General features: G+C 30.3%; 1 protein-coding gene across 15 annotated transcripts in view; it reads left to right on the top strand.

The window, feature by feature from the left end:
* Positions 1-816: 816 nt before the first annotated feature.
* The window catches only part of Ndae1 (Na[+]-driven anion exchanger 1), a 51,172-nt gene continuing 25,595 nt past the window's right edge, over positions 817-26,393 (top strand). For 8 of the 15 annotated variants that reach the window (XR_011447928.1, XM_070308411.1, XM_070308417.1 and 5 more), the window contains exons 1-3: positions 9,485-9,929; positions 19,382-19,503; positions 21,377-21,511. Coding sequence is in view for 13 of the 15 variants with exons in the window: in XM_070308411.1 (XP_070164512.1) it covers positions 9,904-9,929; positions 19,382-19,503; positions 21,377-21,511 (283 nt within the window). In the remaining 2 variants the exon portion in view is untranslated. Of the gene's footprint in view, positions 1,093-4,174; positions 4,413-9,483; positions 9,930-15,957; positions 16,206-19,362; positions 19,504-21,376; positions 21,512-26,393 lie in introns of those variants that run through there. The other 7 variants (XR_011447929.1, XM_070308422.1, XM_070308415.1 and 4 more) reach the window with 6 other exon arrangements.

Consider the following 26,393-nt stretch of genomic DNA (forward strand, 5'->3'; position numbering starts at 1 on the left):
TTGTGTGCGAAATAATCTCATTATAAAATTATAATCTACTTCACAAGCTTCTACAGCTACATCAGCAACTAACAATTAAAATCTCTAAAATAGATTAATTCTGAAATGAGAGAATATATATTTTTGTATATTTTAGAGAAAGATGGTTATTTATAATATCTGATCTTAATTTTTTTGTTAATAAACATTTATGATAAAGAATAATAATATTTCTAGTCGCAAACATAGAAATTAAGATATATCGAAAAACGCACATTTACCATTCACACACACATACACACACACAATTATATTTAAATTTAGGAAAACTTGAAGTATGGAAAATATCAACAACGCAAATAAGATTCTTTTATCCACTTTTTTAGCATATGAAGTTTTTATATGTATTGTCATATTTATTTTGTTTTATTTATTTCTATTGCATTACATACGAAAGATCAAAGTATATAGATTTCAAAGATGTATGAAACTGCTAGAGTATTAATCGGTCATTCACAGGTATATCAACTGCGTCCCTCCTTTTCCCAGTCTTCCTTATAATGCTTACGACATATCTTAGCATTCATTTTTTTAATCTCCGACCATTATCTATGACAATTATCGACCTGTCAAAAAAATCTTTGTGAATCCAGGCAAGTAAATAGACCGCTGAAACAATGAGAGCGCGATAGATCGGTGATGAATGCTACGAAGAGAAACGACGGGGCTGGTCGGACAAACGCGGAGAGGAGTGTCGTCCACGTGGATCAATACCGAAGAGCGTGCAGGCGCCTCCACCTTTTGCTACGAGCAGTACTCTCGCGCCGCGGACACGCGTTGCACGCTCCTTCACCGCGTCGGTCCTTCGTGCAAAGACCCGAGGGTTGACACGGGGACGTCGTCGTTGCCCCTTCGTCCTTGCCCCGCGGGAGGATGCGAATCGTTCGTCGATCGGAAAGGAAGGATCCTTAGATCTCGTGCGCGACGTGTCTTACCCGTTCCCGCTTGCTCGATGCACTTTTCTTTCATCTTCATTCCGTGATACATCCGACGTGAAACACAACACGAGAGAGGCACTCTTGGATTTGTTCGCTCGCGAGTGAGAAAATCTGCGTGCGTATACATATTTTATCCTCTGCCATTTCTTCTTTGATATAAAAATTATACTTTTATTTCATCTTTCTTCTTTTGCAATATGTGTTTACTCGCCATCAAAGAAACAAATTTGCTGATTTCTTCCACAGATCAGCTAATTTTAGCGTTTAAATTATAGCCAGTGTGCTACGATCTAGAAAAAGAAGGCAATTATGTTTCCGATAACTTTAACCAACACTTTATTAAAAATAAAGTCGTTAGATATATATGTATATATATATATATATATATATATATATATATATATATATATATATATATATATATAAGCAAACTATATTGGTTTCTTGATCATGAATACAAGAATCGTTCCTCTTTTCCAAGGTATCTCCTTTAAGAGAAAAAGAAAGTGCGAGAGAAAGAAATACACTCTTTCTTTTTCCCCTATAATATCTAACAACAAAGAAATACAATATTTTTAAGAGGTATTCTTCGTTTTTTTCTCATTCATATGAAAGATATCGTTCGTGGAGTGTATATCGTATCGCTTTTACAGTTATTTATTAGAATGTACATTGAGCCATTTATTATTTTAGTGATACTTCACGAAATATACAGTTTATTGAAAAATATTTTAATTTAACATAAACTTTTTTTTTATCGTTATTTCAAAGCAATTTGCTTATTTGCAATCGAGAGTAGATTCATAAATATATATTTACACAGAAATCATATTTCCCTAATAATCTCAAAATCACGCTTTTCTTCTTTGCGCGTCGCATTATTATTTAGATGAACATCTGTCGAATGATTGCACATGCTTACTGTGTGATAAGATTTAAATAGCAGTATCATTTTGAAACTGAATATTTTTCACATAATATTACTGATAGAATAATGTTAGAAATATAAATTAGGTAACATCACTTGCGTATAAAAAAATACTCTTTAATAAAAAGAGTAAAGGATCTCTCTCTCTCTCTCTCTCTCTCTCCCTCTTTCCCTCTCTCTCCCTTTCTCTGATACATAAAAATAATTTCAAATCGAACTTTATTATGCCATATAATTACATTTACATAAGATGTCCCAAAGATTATATTACGATTCTATAAATTATAAAAATTAAAATAATCAAAATTTTTTAAGAGGGATATCTTTTTGAAACTGTCTGAGAACTATAAAACTTGATTAGATAACTAATATTATAAAAAAAATAATAGAGTGAAAAAAACCACATTCTTATATTATACATTCAAAACTAACAATTCAAAACGAACAAAGTTGTAACTTAATAATCGAAACTAAATGTTTTAGGTACTTTCTCTTTTATACACATATTTCCTCATTTTTTTTTTTTTTGCTTATGCCGCGAAAGAAATATTGAACAAAAATATACATTTATGTTTCATCGGTGAATTTTTAAATAAGATAAAAGAAGATATTGTTAATAATATACGAATATACGCCTCAAAATACATGACTTCGTGCATTGACCGCTCGACCGTTCGATGTTTTCGACAAACATTTCTGCAGATGTATTATTGTCATCGCAATTCATAAATAAATCGACGTCTTGTTTCACGATTTGTCACGCGGTCAAATACGAAAAATAATTTGCCTCATTGCATCGTATCGTTTGTCCTCCGCGTTCCATGCTTGCAGGTAGTTATTACACGCGATTCTTATTAATAAATTAAGGCGAGAGTCACTAAACTTTCTTAGTGATAAGCGCCGTTGAACTCAATACAGAGATTTTTTTCCCTTATCGTTTAGCCGCTACTTGTGAGATACGTGTTATAATTTTTATTTTATTCTTTGTATACTTTATTCAATTTTTATTTTTTAAATTCTATCATTATTTAGAGATTGTGTCGTAATGTCGGTTTCTTATTTTTGATATGGTGATCGATCAACGTAATGATAAGAAAAAAAGAAGAAAAAAAAGAATATTTAAGACTCGTATTCAATATCGTAGAATCAACTTATTCGTATCTTGAAAAGATATCAGGTATTAAAATTGACAGTATTGACACATTTCTTTTCTCGCCGGCAAATATCATTTATTTTTATGATATTACAACACATATACAGTTTTATCTGCACAGATCAAAACAATTCATAGTATAAATTAAGCTTAACTCGATATCTGTCCAGGGGATTAGAGATGCTTAAATGCATGTGTAATATATACTTTTAATCAGGCCGTCAAATATCACAAGCGTCGTCGTGATAATGATAAAAAACTTTTATAATGACTAATCAATAATAAAAATAAATAATTAATGTATATTATCCAAAATTATAATATAGAATTTTGAGTGTAAATGGCTTTTAATATTGATGCCTCATTGACACCGAAATTAAAATATTAGTACCAATAATAATTTATAAAATATCCAGAGTACGTCGAAAAGTACTTGAAAATTCTAAATAATACATAATAATAAAAATAAGTAATACATGTCAATTCAAGCAAAATTCGGTATCAGGCCACGATTTAAACTCAGTATCGTAACTATCAGTGCATTGTAAGCATCTGTAGAAACAGAAGAGAAAGTCCCTGAACGCGAAGGGTGCGAAGGGCGGTTTGCGTTCGATATTCCGCTCGTGATAGTTACAGTTGCGAGCGAAGATAGAGCGGAGATAGTGAAGGTTGCATGAATTTGTAACGTCAGCTTTTTATAGACGGCATTTATTCTTATGTGTCGTGACAGGTCAAGGCGACGCGACGTTAAACTTTGATGAATTAACGGTTACGCACATTTACATGTTTATAATAAAAATTATTACTTTTCGATTTTAGTTTTTCGCAATAATCTTCTGGGAAAGACTTATCGATTTTATTCAATTAACTTTAACAACTTATCTAATTTTATGTCGTTTATATTGTATTTAATATCTGTAAAGTTGAGTTGAGACAAATTTTTCTGAAAATTTTTTGCATTAATAAAAATGATTTTGATCGGAACTTCTCATTTCATCTCTGTAAATAATTTTGTTCAACTTTTCCCGTTCTTTTTTCGTTCTCAAGAAAATAAGGAGTAAGTTTGTTGCAAGCAATGAAAAACTTACATTTTCCGACTTTTCCAATATTTTTCAGTATGAAATCTTTGAGACGTCGCACACGGGTGAACTCCATACGAGAAGATTTTAATTAAGACAATATCGAAACTCTCCTCGGTGGTGATTGAAATCCAATCGTCAATTTTATTCGCGCGTACAAAGTGTGACTTCCTGTCGTTATGTGGGCAGTTTGATCGAGAACATCATCGAATTGTGGAGGAAAGAAGGTCACAATCATACACAGAGTGCATTCAAGACTGCCAGTAAATCAGGAGGTAAGAATATATATATCAAATATGTTAAAGATTTTCTACAATAACGTATTTCGTAAATACTGTTGTCGCATTAAATTGCATGTGTTATATTAAATGATAATATATATATATATATATATATATATATATATATATATATATATATGTTACAAATTGTTATAACAATGCATGCATCTCTTTACTAAATAGAGAATTTCAGCATATATGATATCTAAATACAAAATACAAATATGGTATTATAAAAGCGCTATAATTATGTACGCTATTTGAAGAAGAATACACGGTAAATTATAGTTAATAAGTATTTATATTATATTATAAAATATATATATATAGGGTGTCCCCAATTTAAATGGCAAAACTTCAAGAACGTGTAGGGGACCGAAAAACAAACAATAAGACAAGAAGTTTTTTAGAGGTTTGCTCGTTTTTGTTCCATTTTAGAGAAAATCGCACAAATTCAATCTTTCATTGTCAGTTGCTCTCTTGAGTTGATTGGTACCGAATAAACTTTCTGCTTCAAGGTTCCTTACATATGTAAACACTTGACGTTATCCTTTACGGTGCCAATCAATTCAAGAGAGCAATTAAGAGACCGAATCATAGATGCGGTGCACCAAATATCACTAGAACAATGTCTAGCTGCAATTAATGAGGTCAGTGGTAGATGTAATGCTTGCATTGCTGCAAGAGGGCAACATTTTGAACAATATCTGCATTAAATAGATGATAACATAAATAAAATGTAAATAAATAAGTAAAAAAACGAAAACTTGTTTTGTTTCTTTTTTTGTGATTTTCTCCAAAATGGAGCAAAAACGAGCAAATCTCTAGAGGACTTTCTGTCTTTGTTTTTCGGTCCCCTACACGCTCTTGAAGTTTTGCCATTTAAATTGGGGACACCCTGTATATATGTATGTTTGATACTTTAATTCTCATCTAATTATTTAATAAAGAGATCAAATATTGAGGTACAGATTAAATTTATTTGAGAAACGTATAACCGTATAATATTAATATTATAACATAATATAATATAATTATAACGTATAATATAATTATAATGTAAACTGTATAATATTAGATAATTAGATTATCGATGATATTCATCGATCCGACTAACTGAATCCAGATTATTCCAAACTAGCTCAAACTAGATTAAGACTCTATATGGATTATATTATCGAATATATCATCCAAGAGATACCAGCCTGTGATTGATCACGTAATTTGTTTAATTAGCGTCACAAAATCTACATTGTTTTAAAGGTAAGAGTACTAAAACAACGAAAATGTATAATAAACACTTGCGTTTAAAATTTTTTGTTTACACAGTTGGATGTATAAAAATGGATTTTTGTAACGTAATATTTTTTGTAATTGCTACATTTTGGAGGTAGAAAACATACGTTTTACGTTTGCCGATTATTCGAAACAAGAATATTCATGAATTAACGACGCGTGATATCACAGTATAAAGCTATTTGGCATATATCGTGGATCACGCGGCGGTTATCAAAAGATTCTGTCGACATTGGCTGATCGTTTTACGTGTCTTATGACGGGACGAGGATCGGTCGTTATCATTTTATCACGTGTTCACATGTCAAATTAGGTTCACATGCAATTAACGTATTCTGGTTTTGTATTATCTAATTTATCGTCAGACAATAGGATCGAGCTGAGAGGTAAAAAGAAAAATGTGTCAGTGCCTCAAAATACTATTTACGAGTCTTTAGTGCATACTGATTGGCTCTAAAAAGATTCACGATGCTTAAAAAGACGCTAATTGAGAACGATTTAATACGAGAAGCGCGTGTTCGTTGTAAATGAATGAAAACTCATGTATGTATACCACACAAGCCATATGGTGAATAGAATTTTTTCCTAATGAAAATCTGGTATAATAAACAGATTTTCTGATTACATCTCTAATTATATTTTTAAAAAGATTCCTCTCTCGAATTACATTTAACATACTACATTTAAAAGATTTTTCTGAATTAAGCACGGATAAAATTGAAAATTTTATTTTAAGTCGATTAATTTAATATAAAACCTTTTTCCTAAAAACTGAGGATATACGTTTGACTTCAAAAATTAAAATTTTTAAAACGCAAGAAACTTTCTCGATGAAATTTTTACTATAAGAAATTCTTCTTTATTCCCAATTTTTCGATGAGAAAATATTCATTAAGTTTCTCATTAAATGAGCATTCTCTGTAATCGTATCGTTTATAATTATATTTATATTATTTATAGTTGTAACCTTATCTTTTGATACATGCAAATAAATGATTAAATAAAGATATGAACAATATGATACAAAATATAACTGGTAGTGGTATTTTTTTAGATGACGAGAATATATTTGAAGAAAAATCATTTTTTAAATTATTTAAAAACGTATTTTTAAGAATCAGAAGAAAGGTATGAATTGTGAAATACATTGTATGCTACAACAATACTATGCATACGAAAGTTTGCAACGGTATTATTTGCTTCTCTGCTAGACAGCGCGTCGTGTCTCTCATCGAGCATCGCGAAAATGATAACGAATCATTCTTTCATGTGACAAACATACTTCTGCGGCTATCTGCTGTAGTCCGATAATGAAACACACGGCAATAAAATGTCATATTCCCACCACAAGCGGATCGTTTTTTTTTTTATTTGATATACGAAAGCATCTGCGGCTAATTAAGTCCGTATTATCCTGATATTGGTATTCACTAGCAATCTCTGGTTCTTAGCGGTTTGCATTATCGTCGTAAAAATGCAAACGATAAAGCTCTAAGAATTTATATTAAATGAGATTTAAATGAGTGATGAATAAGAAGATGGAAAAAACTTATATAAACTTGTTGAAAAATATATATACAAAACAATTCTTCCCACCAGAATAGATACTTAACTTAAATTATATATAGTAAGGCCAAAAATAATAAAATATAAAAATATATTATTTTATTATATATAGAGGCAAAATTTGAAAGTTATTACTTATAATATATATCGATAGAAACCAGTTATATATGTACAGACACATAAACATACAATAAGGAAACTTGAGATATTTGTATATTAAGTGCATTATAAAATGGTAATGTGGAAAGAAAATTTAAATAAATTAAAAAATTTTAATTTTTTCTTCTATAACAGTTCTTCTAGTAATACTGTTAAAAATTTTTTGTCTATGTCAAACATGTCAGCACTCTTTATAGTAATTTAATTTTATATAAATAATAAAAAGAGTAATTGAGTATAATGATGGATTAATTGGAATCATAAATATAATGTACAGACACGTGTAAAATGATCCCTAGATGTATAATGCACAATTATACAAATTGATTGTATCGTCCAGCGGGTATGACTCGCCACAAAACAGGACGCAATGTTCCTTTGCACAATTAATTATTGGTGGCATATTATGTTGTTTCTCTCTTGCTATGTTACGCGTTATAATATGCTAACTAATGTAAGGCCTATGGTATCAGAAATACTTGTTCGATAATATTATTGCACAGAATTATTCTCGAAAGTTATGTTTATTTCAAGTGAAAATATATTGCATTTAAAACTTCTATGAGTTTTAATAAATTCATTTTGTATATAATGAGTTAGGTTAATACTAATTTTATTAATCCGTTTATAATTAAATATTTATTTATATATATATATATGTGTGGAATTATTTTAGTCTTTTATATATCTACTAATAAAAGACAGAGACATTACAGCAAATATGTAGTAGACGAAAAAAATTTATATTTATTATCGATTATGTAAAAGTAAAATATAATTAAGATAAAAATATACCATATATATAATGAACAAATATATACGTGTTGCCTTCTAAAGCAAATAATTTATACAAGTAAGAAAAATACACACACGCAAGAAATACGTGACATTCTTCTAATGGTATAATGTATGCAAATCTCTTCCTTCTTCTAAGCTAATATAAATGCAGACTGTGCTACATTCACGTGTATGCTTGAATATACAAAGCAACGATATATTTGCAATAACGCATTTGTTTCTCATTACCGTATTATAAAAATTTTCAATGCAATAATACCGGTTTTCCATGAGCATGATATAATAAAAAAATACGCATTCAGAAATTACTGTGCAATAATACAGACCGACGTGCACGATTATCGGATACGCGATCAGATGATATTTTAAATTGCCATTTCCGAACAAAAATAATTTGGTATAATGAAAGAGAGAAAAGGAAAATAATATGAATATACCTTAGTATTTTTATGTCGTAAAATCTCCATATTTTATTTTTAATGTAGACCAGATAATAATTATTTTACAAACGCTTTATATTTTTTATTGTATTATTTTTACAAGATTTATATATATGACATTTATAAGATTTATATCATAGAAAATATAGCATAAATATTTTTATAAAAATAATATTTAGCAAAAATGCTAAAATGAAAACTGAGAAGTAGATTATATAGAATCTTTGTTTAGTTGTCTGGTTTATCTGAAAACACATTCTGAATATGCTGCAACTATCGAAACATGAACACAATATATAACATTATTTCTTCCGTATAATTATAGAAGCTCGATGATCGGATTTAAAAAAATTTGGCAATATAATATATGTTTTAATTATTACTCATAATAATCAATTTTATCAATTTTATTTATTTATTTTGCTCTTGTTGGAATATTGACATTCATCAGTCTGTGATAAGCTACATCGGGCTGAAGAATCGACTTCTCAATTGTGTGAACATGCAATTCCTTCAAAATGCATTCAACGCTACTTCGAAAAAATGAGAATCTTTACTAACTCGAAAATCAATAATTTTTTCATAAATATATCTATGTTGAAATCAACAAGAACGTATTGCACAAGCATAATTTCTTCAAACCAGTTCTTGGATGAACTAATGACCCCGTTTACTCGATGATTATCATCGTCACGATTTCGAAATGACAAAATGATTCCCCACTCCGTGGGATAATCTGACCGGATTCTCCAGCATATCTCGGCACTATTTGGGCGGAGTTTCCTTATCAGAATCACACCGGATGACTGTCTCCGCGGTGCTGTCAGTCACCGACTGGTTGCTACGACTGACTGCGATTGCTGGTCGCTTACTGGTACCGAGGAGAGCGATCGGATATCATCTGGCTGTCAGCCGATGGTAAACAGTCCACCGGCATACATCGCGGTGTGTAGACGTTACGTGGTACAACGTGTGCATATGTGCATGTTCGCATACATGTGAGTGAGTGAATAGAAAGAGAAAGGAAAAGAGAAAGCGAGACGAAGACGGATAGAAATACGATCTCATTGAATACACACGTTCTCCTCTGCCCACACGTGCTTCTTCATTAACTCGTGAAGCGGTGCGACATGAGGACCACCGTCTGACATTGCAGCCGGAAGTGCATCCTCCATTGTACTCATCGTCGTGGTGGCGAATCTCTTCGGCCACCAATATAGTCGTCGATGGAGTTCTGGGAAGACATACACAAGTAGCGTCTTTACATGACACAATTATATATTTATTGCATTTTATTGCACTCTCTTCAAACGTGTATTGATATGCGTGATAGAAATTTCTCGGAAGGATTTCTTAACTTCAAGAAAGGAGAAAAGGCATTGATACTCGTATTAATGTATTGATAGTGTTATAGAAAAGACAACTTATTTTTTTTTCCTTGGAATTAATAACACTATTATTTATAAAATATAAAAAAAAAATCATACTTTCAATATAAATATAGATACTTTAATTAGCATTATTTGACAAATGTTAATAAGAGTTCTATTAACAGCGAAACTATTTATACAAGTGAAATGGAGTAAAAAATATGATCCAAATGTTATAATTGTTGAAATGTAAAAACTGACATAATCGACTGACATAACTGTAATCGACTGTATTAATTAGTGACCATGAAACTTGCACGAAATACATTCAATTTCGGTGCATGACAGTATTAAATTAAATTCATTTTACAACATAAAATATGAATTGATTTATATATACTTATATATATATACAGCTGATCGTTTAAGTGATATCTTTTTTCTGCTTATATTACATTCATATATTTTGTATAAAAAATTGTTATTATATACATAAATATTTTCAGATATTGCTCAATCCGGCAAAAATCATGAGAGAATAATTATTTTGCAATGTATAGCTGGTCGATCACGTGCTGACCCGCACTTTGACCCAAGTGATGTCACTATATATATGGATTTCTTTATCAACGCTTACATGCGCTTAATTCTTGAATGCTGCGATTATCATTATCGGGGCAGCGAACTTGGAAAAAATCGACTAGTTCAGACAGTGTCGATGATTGACGCGCGACACGCAATTTTGCACTACAATTGCAAGTTATCTATACAAATCATGTGCAGTAAAAATATGCGAAAACAGATGTTGATATAATCATACAATAATTTCTGTCTTTTTATATTAACAACATCTATTTTATTTGTTTTACGATCAAATTAATTATATTGAAAACAAAAGATTCATTTCATATTATATTGAATGTCAAAAGATTCATTCCAATCTACAGAGTACAGAGTAATGAATACTCTGTCGTTTCTGAAATGCAAATGTGAAACATCTGTCTGTTTTATATGGAGATTGAAATTATTTATATATTTTACACGCATGTATATATTACATATTATACATTTCTTTATTTTATTGCATGCTATTATCAAGTAAGTTTAATCATAACGACCAACCGAACATCAATTTAAACTGAATAATATTCAGATATAATAGCATTTATCAGTGTTAGCGTGAATATAATTATTTATTATATTTATAATTTCAAATATCAAAATAACTGATTTAATTATCCTCGAATCATCATAATCGGCTACTACTTATTTGAGAGAAAATATATAAATATATCTCAAATCAATGAATGCTCGACTAAGCGGAAAATGATTAGCTCAGATCGAGAATGAGCATAATCCAATTTAATTGATATACCGATAATCCAGGCAATCTAGATGATCCAGATGATTAATAAATTGATAGGAAAAAGCAATTAAAGTTAATTAAGAAAAATGGCCACTGTTGAGAAATTTTATAAATGGATTGAGCGAAGTAGTCTGACTAGAACGTAAATCTTAAAGTTAAGAGGAACAAAAATATACGTTGACTGTCATTCTAAATTAGTGAATGAATACATATCCAGAGACAGAGAAACACACAACAGAGATATATACAAATTGCGCGAGTACAAATATTTTTTTCAATTAGAAACAATTCACTTTAACATACAAAAATTACGAATATAATTTATAAGACTTATTTTAGAGAGGGTGGGAAGAAGAGCAAGGTTATTAAAAAGTAATAGTCTATTCAAGGATAATCGACCTTTGACCTCTTTTACACTTTGAAAGTGCATGAAAATTCCCATTGTGCGATATTATATTTAAAGCGACAATCGATTAAGCTTTCTTGTCGTTTCGTTTCGCCGGCGAGATACTTATTTTGCGATTCTCTTCTCGATTCTCTTCATCCAGATAGGATAAAATAAACCCTTAATCTATTTATGCGTGTCATTTTATAAAATTGCTTCTGATACGTTTCCATCTCTCTCGTGTAAACGGTTTACGTATGTTACGAGATGTTGTGAAAAGATTTTATTTGTTGCGTCAACCCACTTTAATATCCGCGATCAACGAATCTGTTTTAAATATAATTATAAATTATGAAAACGCATGTATTATAAAAATATTGGAAAATTGATATATAAACCAAATGTTATATAAACCAAAAATAATAAAATCTCAATTCCAATTTGCAAACAATTATCTATATACAAATTTGAAGGGGAATTACTATTTTTCTCATAAAATAATACGCATTATTTTACGCACATAAACTCTGATACGCAAAACTTTTTCATAAATCACATTAAGACACAATATGCTTTCTCAGCTGTAACACCAAAAGTTATAAACAGAAGGCTGATTTTGACGATTAGAATCATCTAGATTAGCGTTATTTAAAATTGGTATAATGGACCAATGTATTTCTCTCCTACTATTCTCTTCATACCGTGCAAACGTTTATCTTTTCTTCTCGGTGGCTATTTGAAACTACTTCATGCTACAATCTTGCCAATTTTAATATATGTGTTGATGCTACGTCTCAATAGCATAAAGCAATTTTAAAGCTTTTTGTCGTACCGTAAGCGCGTAGGGGAAAGAATATTAAACAAGGGGATAACAGCACGTGATAGAGACTCCTAAATTCTAATTCTACTAAATCAAGCTTTATCTTGTTTTCGACAATTTATTGTATTTTTCGAGGCTGTATAAATCAATCTTAAATACACTATTCTTATCTGTCTTTTATTAATAAGATCAATATTTGCTTTTTCACATGAATGATATCTTATTATTGGTTTTCCAAGATTTATTAAAAGCCATTTAATTTATTACACGCGCGAGATTACGTTCCAATATGTATAAATGCCGTTTTGATGTATGGAAGAAAAATTATATACTAGAATTTGAAACACGCTAATTGTACCTGTTACATATGGTTTTTGATCAATTTCATTATCGGTTTGTCCTCGGTTCTAATCCCTAATATGTCTTTTCTTGTAGTTATTTGTTAGACTGAAGGATAAATATGTTGTTGATACACGCGTTGATACGTTTACGACATAACGTTAATCGGAATTTATTTATTAGCTCTTTCGAGGAAATATTATTTGTTCAATTAGCTAGACGTATTGCGAATAATCATGTTTCACAAGAAAGATTATTTAATAATGATTTCGTTATTCCATTAATGTATCTGCCAAGCGGGATAAACTAGTAGTGATGCTACATATACATGTAATATAATGTACATGTAAGGAATTTGTCGTATTAAAATTATATATATGTAATTTTAACGACAAATTCTTTGACAAAAGCTAATCTTTTATTTTAGTAAAAAAGATATTTTATATGAACAGATGGTATATCATTTAGAAAACATTTTCACGCAAAATAACCTGATTCAAAGCTCAATTTCTTTCATAATCTTTTTTACATCTGCATTGATGAATTGATGCCTGAAGATAAGGAAATAATTCGCAATTATTTAATTAATATATTTAATTAATGATAAGCTGAGCTATGTGTTTTATATTTTTATACTCAATAAATATCAAAGTATTTTGTGTTGAAAATGTTTTGCTCTATTTTAAAGCCAACTTGTTTTGTTCGTCTTTCATTGACGACAAGTGAAAAATATATTTTCGATACGATGCCATTTGCAAGCCAGAACTCGCGCGTTTCTCCATTAAACATATTCAACTAAAGAAGTTATTATCATCGGGCATCTAAAAAAAAAAAATGAATTGACATTGTAAAAATTCGATAGAGTGTTAATTTTAAAAATACATATTTTTAAGAATTCCTTGTTTCGCGATTTTTCTTATAATTAATATTAGAAATATTTAAATACTGTGTTTTTATATAAAGATGTATTTTATGTAAAACATACGGTTTTCACAGACTAATATATATCTTAATGAATCTTTTAATAATACTATCAGAATCGCAATGTTAAATTCTTATATTTATAGAGTAATTCTAACATTGGTTTAGCATGGAAACTTATATTATACTATTCTTGAGATTAGCAATTATTGTGTTGCGAATTTGGAGTGCATTTGATAAAGATAATTATTGGCGATCGCGATAATCAATATGTGATACAAAGGAGATATTAATTACTCTTAGATTTGAATCGTCGTCACAATTACATAATTAATACGTTTACAAGCTAATTGCTTACGGTAATTGCTACGGATCACCATATGTGCCCACCTTAAAATGATACGCCGTCATTTTCGTCTCTATTAGATCGTCAATTATCGCCGCATGTCCGCGGAAAAGTGCTCTATTACAAGGACTTTTTCATTTGACGTTGTTGCCGCTCGTTAATGCTCTCATTGGCCCGTCCGCCGACGTCCGTGCTTGATCATCATCCCGAGCATTGTCCGCTTCCTCGTCCAAATTCGTTTGCCCGCTCCGAAACCGGAAGCGCAGCGCAATGCACTGCGTAACATTAATTCCGTTTGTCACTATATATTCTATCGGTATTTACTTCATAAAATGCTAAAGCATTTTATATATATATATTTAGAAACCTTTTCGTTAAACAAATTCTTAATTTAAAAAAAATTAAAAGTACAGTAGTACTCAAATATGTTAAATATATAACATTTTAACAATTAAATGATATGTGTCTCAAAAATATTTCTAACATAATCAACAATATTTTTGGTAATTTATTAATAGAATTAAAAACTTTTTTATAATGAAATTTTTAATTAGATTAGTTTTGTATCAAAATTTATTGACATTGATTATAAATATGTGTGTGTGTGTGTGTGGAATTGATACAAGAATAAATAATTGATATTCGCTCGAATAATTGATTGATTGAATAATTGGAGTCCTAAATAGTTTTTATATTTTCTGATTTTACGCTCAATATAACATTTTATATATCTAATAATTTTATGCAAACATTATTTATTCAATATTTTTTTTATAATATGAATAACAAAATAATTTTTATAAGAAAGAAAAAGAAGAAGGCGAAAAAGATTTGCTTTTCCACCGATAAACTATGGGAGCAATTCTTTTAGAAATCAAACAATGCGATCATTCTATCTCCTCTTCTATCAAATTAACCTTCCTCTATTACAGAGATAAATAGGTCGATCGTTATATAGAGCTTTGCACATAGGTACAACGTGGGTAATCGCATTGCGCTAATTATTTATTTGTCAGCAATTGATGATCCGACGACAACGACAATGCGATCTTGATATTCCGTCGAATGACCTCACATAACACGAAAGGAATCTCGAAAGTGCAATGAATAGAGAGATGATGTATTGGAGACAATTGTCTTTATCACGGGAGATAATTTCTCTACAAGAGACACTGTACTTTTTATTTATAATAATAAACAAAATTGACCTACTTCGAGAATAAATTGGAGGATCTACAATTATCATTTTTGCAGAAGAGAAGCTATCAAATAATAATTTTAATCAATTAACATAATGTGTTTAATATTCAGTGATATCAATTAAAAATTTTATGTAATATGATTAATTATCCGAAATTATCTAAAAGTAGACCAATTTTTTTGTCAATAATTATTATTTCAGTCATTCACCACTTAAATGTTTATTGTATATAGTATCAACGAGTACGCGTCTCAATGAACATCAAACTTATTGTTGGTACATTAATCATATTTAAAGACACGTAAGACAGAAGGTCGCCGTAAGGCGCGGACCTTCGAAGAGCATTTCATTGAGTATGCAGAACGCGCGGCATCGTTATATTCTACTGTCTTTCTCCGCGAAGACACATACTGATCCGGGGCGACCCTGACAACACTTGTATATGTTGTTCGCGTTTATATCGAGCGCTGCAATTGCGTCCGTTGCCGAGAACTGCACCTGGCAGCACCCACGAAAAGCAGATTAAGCGATCGTTCTCTTCCCGTTCTATCCGCGACTGATTCGCGTCACGTGAAGCTCTTGCGCCAGTTATATCCGCGACGAGATGCATATGTGCTTTGCGACGTTTAATTGTTCTCCGCCACGTGCTACCGGGAATGAGATATAAGAAATGTCGCCCGCTTGGTGATTATCTCAAACGTCTGTGTCGCATGATTGAACGTCGTCGAAGTCGGAGCTTGTCGGGCAAAGATAAGAAAAATTGAATACATCGGAAATAAGGTAATACAATCTTAGATAATCTTAAGCAAGAGAAGCTACCATTTATATTGTTATCGTCTGTCATTTTATTTTTTATTTAAATAAAACAAATTAAATTTAAAAGATTTATTTAAAAACTTTTATTTTATTATTAACATCTAGACGTATATTGTTAAACATACTTTAAACCATGTTATTTAAGAAAACATGACTGAATAAACAGCACAATCTCGAATAAATAGGTAAAGTAAACAAAGAGGCCTTCGCAGTTAAAAATAGAAAAAGCAAATATATTAAATGAAAACAAAGTAACGAAGAGTTTTATATATACAACAAAAATAACAGAGAGAAATATATATTATAATCCTCAATTAATATAACTTAGTCTTTTGTTATAAGATGACAAGGCACACAAAATTGTCGTATAAGTCCCGTGTTGAAATTAACATCCGCAGCGTAGGTGGATAATCGTAGTATACCATATCTTTTTATATATCTGTTCATGATGCGTTGTCTGACAAGAATAATTTTCACGTAGCACATTATACCCCGGCAAAAACTTCATTAATTATAATCAATTATTTATTATGCCGTACATGTACGTATATAAATTAAGTATATTATTTATGCTCCCCTCATATATGTATGTAATTTATGAACACGTATAATATTCTTCAATAAATTTCTCATTAAAATTGCGTTTTTTATGCGACACAATATATAATGATGATAATCTATTATTTATATTATTTATTCATAATTTTGTTAATGTGTAAATGTTTCATGTTTAAAGAAATAAGAGTCATTATAATTTATATGAGTATGTCGATTAAAGCCGATAGCTCGTTTTATGTTGATTTTTCTTCTACATTTTTCTGACACTTAAATGACTATTTTATGGTCACTTGTTAGCAAAATACGACAATAATTACGATTAACAATCCAATATTAAAAATGATCTAATAAATTAGAAAAAAGTTTGACGAGAGAAGAGAGCACAATATATATTTTATCTATAATATTCTTTCATATAAACTGAGAGAAAGATTTGCAAACAAAGTCTGTTTTAATTAAATCTAACGAGAAAAAAATAATTATTTTTCTTTGAAACTTTAAAATATTTGCAAGAAAGAAATATCTTGCGTTTTTTATTATATCCGACAAATATTCATCTGTTTAAATAATTTAGAAATTATCTCTTTTTAGTATCAGGTTTACAAAACGTAATAGCGAGTTCAATCATTGCCATTTACTGCCATTTATTCATCAACTGCATTATTGTCATTACCGCTATTGTCCCTCATAATAGCAGGTTCTTAGGCATGAAAGAAATTCGTCACGTCGAGGAGAGAAACCCAACACGTACGGAACTCTCCGTTTTATGAAACAGCTGTTCGCCTCCCAGAATTAAATCACGATTAGCATGATAATCGAATCGCTTTTGCAATCGTGAAAGGAGCGGAATATCGATATAACTGTGGCGTCCATGGCAGTTATACAATCGATGTGCGAACGTAAATTTATATATACGACTTTTCTCACTTTCGCGCACAATCATAAAAATATTCCTAAGCTGATCATTTGTCAGCTGCAACGATTGAATGCAGTGATTCTATGCATTTATTCAGCGTTGCAAGTAAGTTTCTTATGTAATACGAGAACAGGTATAGAATACGTAACAAATAGAATAAAATGATATCTTCTACTATAGAGTTATATAACTTGTAGTAGAAGTATATTAGTTTAATGAAAAATAATCGGATTGAATAATTGTAATGATTGATAAGATATGCAACACACGCATTTCGAATAAACATTAAAGAAATATATTTAATTTGAAACAAACATATATATTTTAATATAAAAATGTATATAAATCAAAATTTAAAAGAATTCACTTTTTTATACAAATAGCATTTGCTATAATATTTTATATATATCATTATTTTTAGAATACAAAAATGACTCTATTAGTGTTATCAATAGATAAAATTTTACGTTCTTTAATTAATTATAAAAGTAGATTAAATATAGAAAAATTTTTGTAGTAAACAAAATGCCATTATATTCAACTAAGCCATTTTTAATACTATCAGGTTTTATGATGTAGCTAATATTTATATATATTTCCTATTGTTATATGCACAGATTAATAATGAAATAAATATAAATGTATTAATATGATCGAATATTCAAAACATGTATAATTTCTACTAATTTAATTTATTCAAAGACAGTATGTTTTTCTCTTAAAAGAACCTAGTTCGAAATCCTAGTATGAAATCAACTATATCAATGTAAATTTAGTTAACTTACCGCAGAATGCATTTTAAATTCTCATTACTGAAAGGTCGATGAGAGTATCGAAATTTATGTATTTCTCGCCTCGACAACAGAATGTGCGGGAAAGCTACCTCGCAATAATTTACAAATTCGAACAAATATATTATCGCGAATACAATATGGAAATGTGCATTAGCATTAATAAATACATATATTATTCGTGTTAGGGAACTAGTCACAAAACTAATTTATTACGCAGAATTAAATCGTATTACGTAGAATTAAATCATATTTAATTACATATATGAAACATATAAAGCTATACGAAAAACTAAAGGAATAAATATAAAAACATAAGAAATAATATAAACCTTAATAGCAGAAAAGTTAAATATAAACAGGAAGCGAGTGTGAGCAAAATGCCCCCGGCTGAGGAAGTTTAATTATTATTAACTCAGAGAAGTTATGGACGGTTGTGGACAAACGCCTACGGGATATTTCGTGAATAGACACCCACGAACTATTTCACGATGCATACTCATACGCGTGCTTGATATTTTTCCCCATCACTGACATAAATGGACAATTTTCAATTCATGTGATTGATCGAACAAATTTGATTTAATAACAAAGTACAAAAAAGTACAATTTTTGCTAATAAAACATCATTATGTTGTATAATGTTCTTTATAGAAAATTTCTCTTTAGAAGATTTATCTGCTAGATGCAATATGTTTCGGAAAGAGAACAAAGTCACAGACAAACAAACTCGACAACATTCCTGCCGGTTGGAAACTCGTTAATGCGTTGATAACAAAAAACATGCGTTTGTTAACGTAGCGAACGCGTACAAAGAATCATCATCGCTATCGACATTCCAGTAATTGAATTGAAGGTTTAATTTATTTTTACAGACCGTGGATGCAGCCGGGAGCCGGCAGTGGCGGGGCCCACGTGGGCGGGACAGGTGACGATGAGGCCCCGAAGGATCCGGGGGCACGGATCACCCATCATTACACGGAAAAGGATTATGAAGGTAAGAAACATTAACTAGAAATTTTCTCAGAGTTAATAAAATTGAATCGTACTCAACACAAATATTTTTGTTTACGCTATTATTTAGGAATAAATAGAAATATTATCAATTTATTAAGCAAAACGTTTTATAATTATATTGATCATTAAGTATTCGATTGTACTTTCCATGATGATCAAAATTTCTGAGATTATAATTTTAGATATAGAATTGCTGATTAGCTGATATATCGAATAGTTATATATTGGAATTTCTACAGAATTCATATATTTTCTCATTATCATGAATATTTCGATGAAATCAATCAGAATTAATCTTTCATAATGATATGAGTGAAATCTATGCGATTTCTTACGAAAACGATACGAAAGAAAAATATTTTATTAATAAAGAAGAAAAAATTGCGATCTCTATAATAATTCCTATGATTCTTGTTTTGCAAAAGCTCATGTACAGTATATTTCTTCTATGATCGCTATTTTACAAGTAAAAAATAACGAGGCACATTTTTTTTGCTGAAGTATCAAATCTCCAGGCAATAACGTGCCTGCTATAGGTCAGTCCGATACGAATTTGGCTTCAGTGTTTGCTCACATGACGATCCTCGCGCGTGTAGGAGCTTCGAAAATCGTTATTTCGTTAAACACCCCAACTATAGATGGATAGATACATGCGACGAGGTCACCTTGTATCGACAATGAAACGTACGGATAGAGGCCATATATGTTGTGACGATCTTGCATCGTAAACGCTGAACCCTTTACCGAAACAAGTTGATCGCCTCGTCTGGCAGATGTTCATCTCCTTTAATCAACGTAATTCGAAGCTTCCTTAAACAATGTCGACTTGTCTTTAAAGATGACACTTTATAAAAAATGGCTAATTCACAACTTAAGGCTTCTCTCCAATTACATCTAGATAAAAACAAAACAAAAATTTTTCTGCTAATAATTATTTTCTAAAAATCTATGGTGGAATAGAACTATAGTTATTCTAAAGGTATAAATATTATTTTAATATATTATTCTCTTTATTAAAGATTTATACAAACAAATATATTTACTTGGAAAAAGTTTAATATTATTTAATAAACTGTATATTTTTTAAGAAGTAAGATATACTTAATAAAATACGTAGCACGGAATCAACGTTTATTGAAAGATGTCTAAGCAGATTGTAAAAATGTCAAGATATATATGCAGTGCATAGGTATCTTAATTTAACGCTACACTTTGATACTATATTCCATAACCTTAACTTTAATGCCTATTTTTATTTCTGCCATTTATCAATGCCATTTTATAAATATATATCACATAATGCAAATATCTACTTCTTCTATTATATTCTTATTCTCACACGATATCAATGCAATCACAAGCGAATAGCTTTCAATTTATGAAGCTCGAGACTACGTGTAATGGATAGTCACTGTAAACTATATTATCCTGAAAGGTTGCACTGTTATTAATATAGGAAGGAAAGTGTGAATAGTGTGGTATTAATATATGTCATCCCTCGCATACAAAGTTCAACCATTCGTTCTTCTATTACCGCATAAAATCGGCACAGACCTATTGATCTTTTCACCTAAGCTGACTCGTCTCAATGTGCCAATGTAACGCAACCGTGTAAACAAACATTCGTGTAAATTAATTCCCTTCCTGGTTAGATATTAGGATTCTTCCATCTCCGAGCAAGATCTTCTTCTCTGTCATAAGCGAGATTATGCGATCAAGCGATGCCGACCTAATTTTCTACTTTCGTATGCGCGAACGAAGGAGAGACCCGGCGTTTCACGCGTGCACCCTCTAGAGAATCATTTTTGTCGAGAGATACTGCGTGACGAGGCATCCCTTTCATCTGCTTCCAGGTCACAGGGCGCATACGGTGTACGTGGGCGTGCATCTGCCAGGGGAAAGGAGACATCGTCGGCACCATAAGCACCATCATTCACAACGACAGTCGTATCCCTGCGGTAAAGAGGATGCCGACAACGAGAGACCAAGTAAGTTGATTCTTCGTTTCCTTGCCTCCTCGGAGTTGTGCGACTTCTCTCGATAATGATGTAACGTTATACCATCATACTTTGACTCTACTCAAGCTCTTTTCGAAGAAATCACGAAAAATTTTTTACGATAAATTTCAACCATCACGTTTTTGTTGATTATATACAATATTATCTCAATCCATAATATTAGTTTGATATTTATAGATTTATCATAAAATCATTCTGTTGAAATATGATGTTGGCTGTTCATCTACCCTAAAGATAAAGATTGTTAATCGATTGTTAATTGTAATAATATCGTTTATTACTATTTTATCGCAATGGATTCTTGTCAACAGGTGAAATATTTCAAATTCCGCGGTTCATTAATAAAGCATTGTTTAGATAGAAACGAGAATTCTTGTGAAATTCTTGTGGCGAACAAAGTGTTAATTATATATAATATTTTCCAGCTTCTCGTTAATAAGCTTACATAAGAATTCTCAAGAGATTGAATGTCAAACATTAAACATAAATAATATTCTATGTATGAATATACTATATACTTCGCGATAAAATTAAGAATCCTCGATATCACTGTTAGCAATCTCATACTATGACGTCAAAAAATACAGCCAGAAAATACATGTAAATTTCCCTTGTAAAGCTTATGTCCACATAAATGAGTTTTCTTCCATGAGAAGATTTTAGTTCGATAAAGCAAACATGTGGGTTGCGTCAGAGATTTCAAACGAGATAAAAATTATTGTCGAAGAAAAATGTCTAATCGATTTCGTTACTGTAGTTGTGTAGTTGCTTGGAATATTAAAGCCGCCAAATAGTTTATCGCTTGTCTTATCGGAAAACGTGCTCAAGATTACAATATATAACATATAATATACAAACAGATAATGTCAGATAATAGCACAGTGACAGAATTGATAATGCGTCAATACTTTCTTGAAATCATTCAGATGTGGCTACAATTAACTAGTCGATAATTTTACACAGATTCGCGTGCGATTCATCAAATAATTTCTCGTATTAATTGATTAGAGTTTATCAATTATTTCTTTTTTTTTCTGGTCAGAAACAATTGCATTAGAATCCTTTTCTTTTACATATATATATATTAATAAATAATAATGATAATAAGAAAAACATTTCACTTTGATATGAACAAAAGTGAAAATAATGCACATAACAATGAAATGGTTATTAAAAATTATGCATAATAACGCACTCATTTCACGGTACTATCTGCAACATTCAAAATTTGGCATCGACGTGTACTTGCACTTCTTGCATTTCAAGAATGACACACGCTTATATATAGTTTCAACATGCATAAAACTAATTTGTTGATTTCAATATCGATTTTGAGATTTTTAATTCTTTTACAAAAAGTCAATGCTAAAATAATGATCAAAAGGCTACCATTTATGTTCCTTTGTACATACGCGCGATATTAAAAATAATCGATTTAAAACACAAATTGTAAATTGTTTTCTTATATTCGAGATATTGTACAGATCGTATAATGTGGAGAAATGAGTTTTGGCAAATAATAAGATTCGAATAATGAGATTCCTAATGAGTTTGTACGCTTTCAACAAAACATGCATTTAATTAAATATCATCGAACGTCTGTGACGTATTAATTTTACGATTCATACGATAGCTGTTTTCACGGCGTATTATATCTCCTGTCTTTGTAATTTTGTTATTTAGGAACACGCAGTCGTAAATATAGCAATAAAAAGCAGATTGCGCCAGTCTAAAAATGAAACGAGAGTCCCCACCTCGTGCATTTCGTAGTGGCGCGAATTGTCTCGTATCTCGCGGCGAAATTATTACTTCGCTCTAACAAATTTAATTGCGCCTCAAAAGAGCCGCTTGTTACATAGCATTGTTCTACAAAATCTACGCCACTATTTTGCCCAAAAGCAATTTGGAATGCTACGCTAAAACGTCACATATGCGACGCAAACGCGTTACATGTGACACGTTGCACTTTTGCGATGCTACTACACCATGTATGGCAGCGTGCCAACCACTTGTCGAGACTTATCCGGATATTCACCCTACTTCTGGTACATCCAATACAAAGGGCCAACCAGTATTGAAGTATTGCGGCAACCTTTCAATTCTCCAATCTTCCTTAATTTTTCTATAATGGATCTTATAAAAAAAACGGTAACATTAATATAAATAGACAATCCTTTTTTTTTTTTTTTTTTTTTTTTTTAATAAACGTACGCACAATTTGTCATTGTCAAGTCTATTTTTTTTAACAATTTAACGGACATTATCTTCACAAAAAATTTAGCCAAAGATTTTATCAAATAATGTCAAGTTAACACTATATAAAGTCGATTCTATAATACAGTATTTGAAATTAATTAGAAAAGTAAAATTGTTTTCTTTGTAGCTCTGTAATTCAATTCACTGAAAGCTCCTTATGTAATTTACTTACAAGGAAACCTACCCAAGTGTTACACTCTGATTTTTTTCAAATTTGGCAGTGTAGAACTATCAAAAATATTTGACCCATATTTTTTTATTTGTGTCCGTAAGCGGTTTTACGGGTAGTTAATACCCCTTGAATGATGAGCAAGTCAAAAATCCTTTATATCTTAAGCCACTTCAATTAAATAAAGCACTTCAATCTTTTTTCAATCTTGTTGCTGATTTGTTTAAACCGTTTATTGTTTGAATAATTTAAAACAATGCACTTTACAAATTTAATGCCATATTTAGAATCACTTATCCGAATAACTCTTATAATATATCTGTATCACTGTATTTTTTCAACTTTTTTGCTGATTTGTTTCAACATTTTATTATTTGAACAAATAATTTTGCAAATCTTACTTTACATTCATAATTAGCGATCCAAAAAACTTTTACATCTTGCATTAAATTTTGTTTCTTATGCATTTTTGTTGTACTTATAATGGTAGAGGGTTAAATATTGAAGGGGTATTAACTACCCCTACGTAAAACCGCTTATGGGCACAAATAAAAAAATACGGGTCAAATATTCTTGGTAGTTCTACATTTGTGCTAAATTTGAAAAAAAATCGGAGTGTAACACTTGGGTAGGTTTCCTTGTTAGAAATGAATTAAAACGAGAACTTCCAATCAAGAACTTTCGAAGGCGTTTGAAATAAAGTACCCTAATGAAATCATGAAACTATACTATAAAATAAGTATATTTAAATATATGAAAATTGGAAGTAATTAATCAAGTTAGTCATCTAAATGTAATGAAACATGATAAAGATAGAGAAGCTCTTGGAAAATATTGTATTTAAGTTTCCAAAGGCGATAAATCGATTCTCGGCGTTTTTTAAAAATAGAACGAAAACGAAGTTGCAATTTCTATCGCAGGGGAAAAACACAAAATTTATTATATCTACTCCAAATGTTTTTATCTTTAATAAAACACATGGCGATATATCTTATTAAAATTTTTGTTGAGTAATTCGTAATGTTTCATTAAATATATACAACTTTTAATTCTATCTATTAATCAACTATTTTCACAAATTAATTGGATATTCAATAACGAAAGTATATTAATGTAGTTATTCTCTCTCTTTTTTTACATATTATATATTTTTTCTCTAAAAAGGTAAAATATTTGTATTTTCTTTATTATGCGCGATATATTTGTATAATATCGTTAATGTATTCGGTGTCGTTTACTTTGTCGAAAATCTATCAAACTAGAAAAGTCGTCTCGTTATATAAAGCATTAAAAAAGTTCGATTAATATCTTTCGAGAAGTAGCTTTACTGAGGGCTTTCATGAAAAGTACACGGATCAGAAATTAGTTACAATTTCTTAGCCAACTAACTATATCGCTAGCCATTTAATTTCTGCCGATGTTAGAAGTTTGTGTTAAAGAAAGTTCACGTCTCGCTTTACTACTTACAATACTTTCTGTAGTAAAATAAAAGATTGTGTGCTAATAAGTGTGCAACGATATTAATATAAATACTGAAAATTGAAGAAGTAGCAAATAAAAATGACATTTTACGAAGTAATTTATAAAAAAGAAATTCATCTTAGCACAAAAAAAATCTGACATCAAATAACGACATTAAAAAGAAATAACATGTTTGGAATATATCCGAAAATATTGTCTATATTCATTAAATATTTTATTCGTACAATCATTAGTTTTTAGCTTTTTAACTTGAATCTTAATCTAGTAAACTGATTTCCCTGAAAATGTTGAAAAATGTTATCGTTCTTATATTACCCTCCTTTCTTACTTTGTATTAATTTCTGCATCTGTACGTTGAATCAATTAACATTAACATAACATAATTATCCAAATCAAAAAGAAAGAGTTGAATTTCTTTGACTTGTGGATACATATATATTTACTTTCGATACATTTCTCGACTTGAAGATATATCAACAATGACATGAATAAACCTTCAAGGTATACAGTAATCAATACGTTTTCAATTCCTTTATCGCAAACATTGGATCTCGATTTTAGTAAATATTGTGCACGTATCAAGATAAGCAAACAAGATATTTCTCGTCATGAACGCTAAATGGATCAATGTCGTATTTCTCATATTGACATTTATAATTTTTATTAAAGAGAATTTTTAATTTTTATTAAATGGCAATATATAATAAGAGACTGTATTATATAAGACTATGACAACAACACGATATCGCATTTTATTGAATAGAAGAAAATAAAACAATTTTTTTTTTTTTAAAGATAGAAGAATCTAAGTTTTTCGTAAAAGAGTAAAAGTATATATATATATATATATTCCTTATTTTAATTCCTTCACGCTGTGTACGTCGATGACGCGAAAAGTATGTGTGACTTGTCTCTCTCGAGACTCATTTCTTTAGTCTGAATGAC

This window comes from Polyergus mexicanus, unplaced genomic scaffold (genome assembly GCF_030449975.1).
Source record: "Polyergus mexicanus isolate NDT 795.1 unplaced genomic scaffold, iyPolMexi1.0 SCAF_15, whole genome shotgun sequence".
NCBI lineage: Eukaryota > Metazoa > Arthropoda > Insecta > Hymenoptera > Formicidae > Polyergus > Polyergus mexicanus.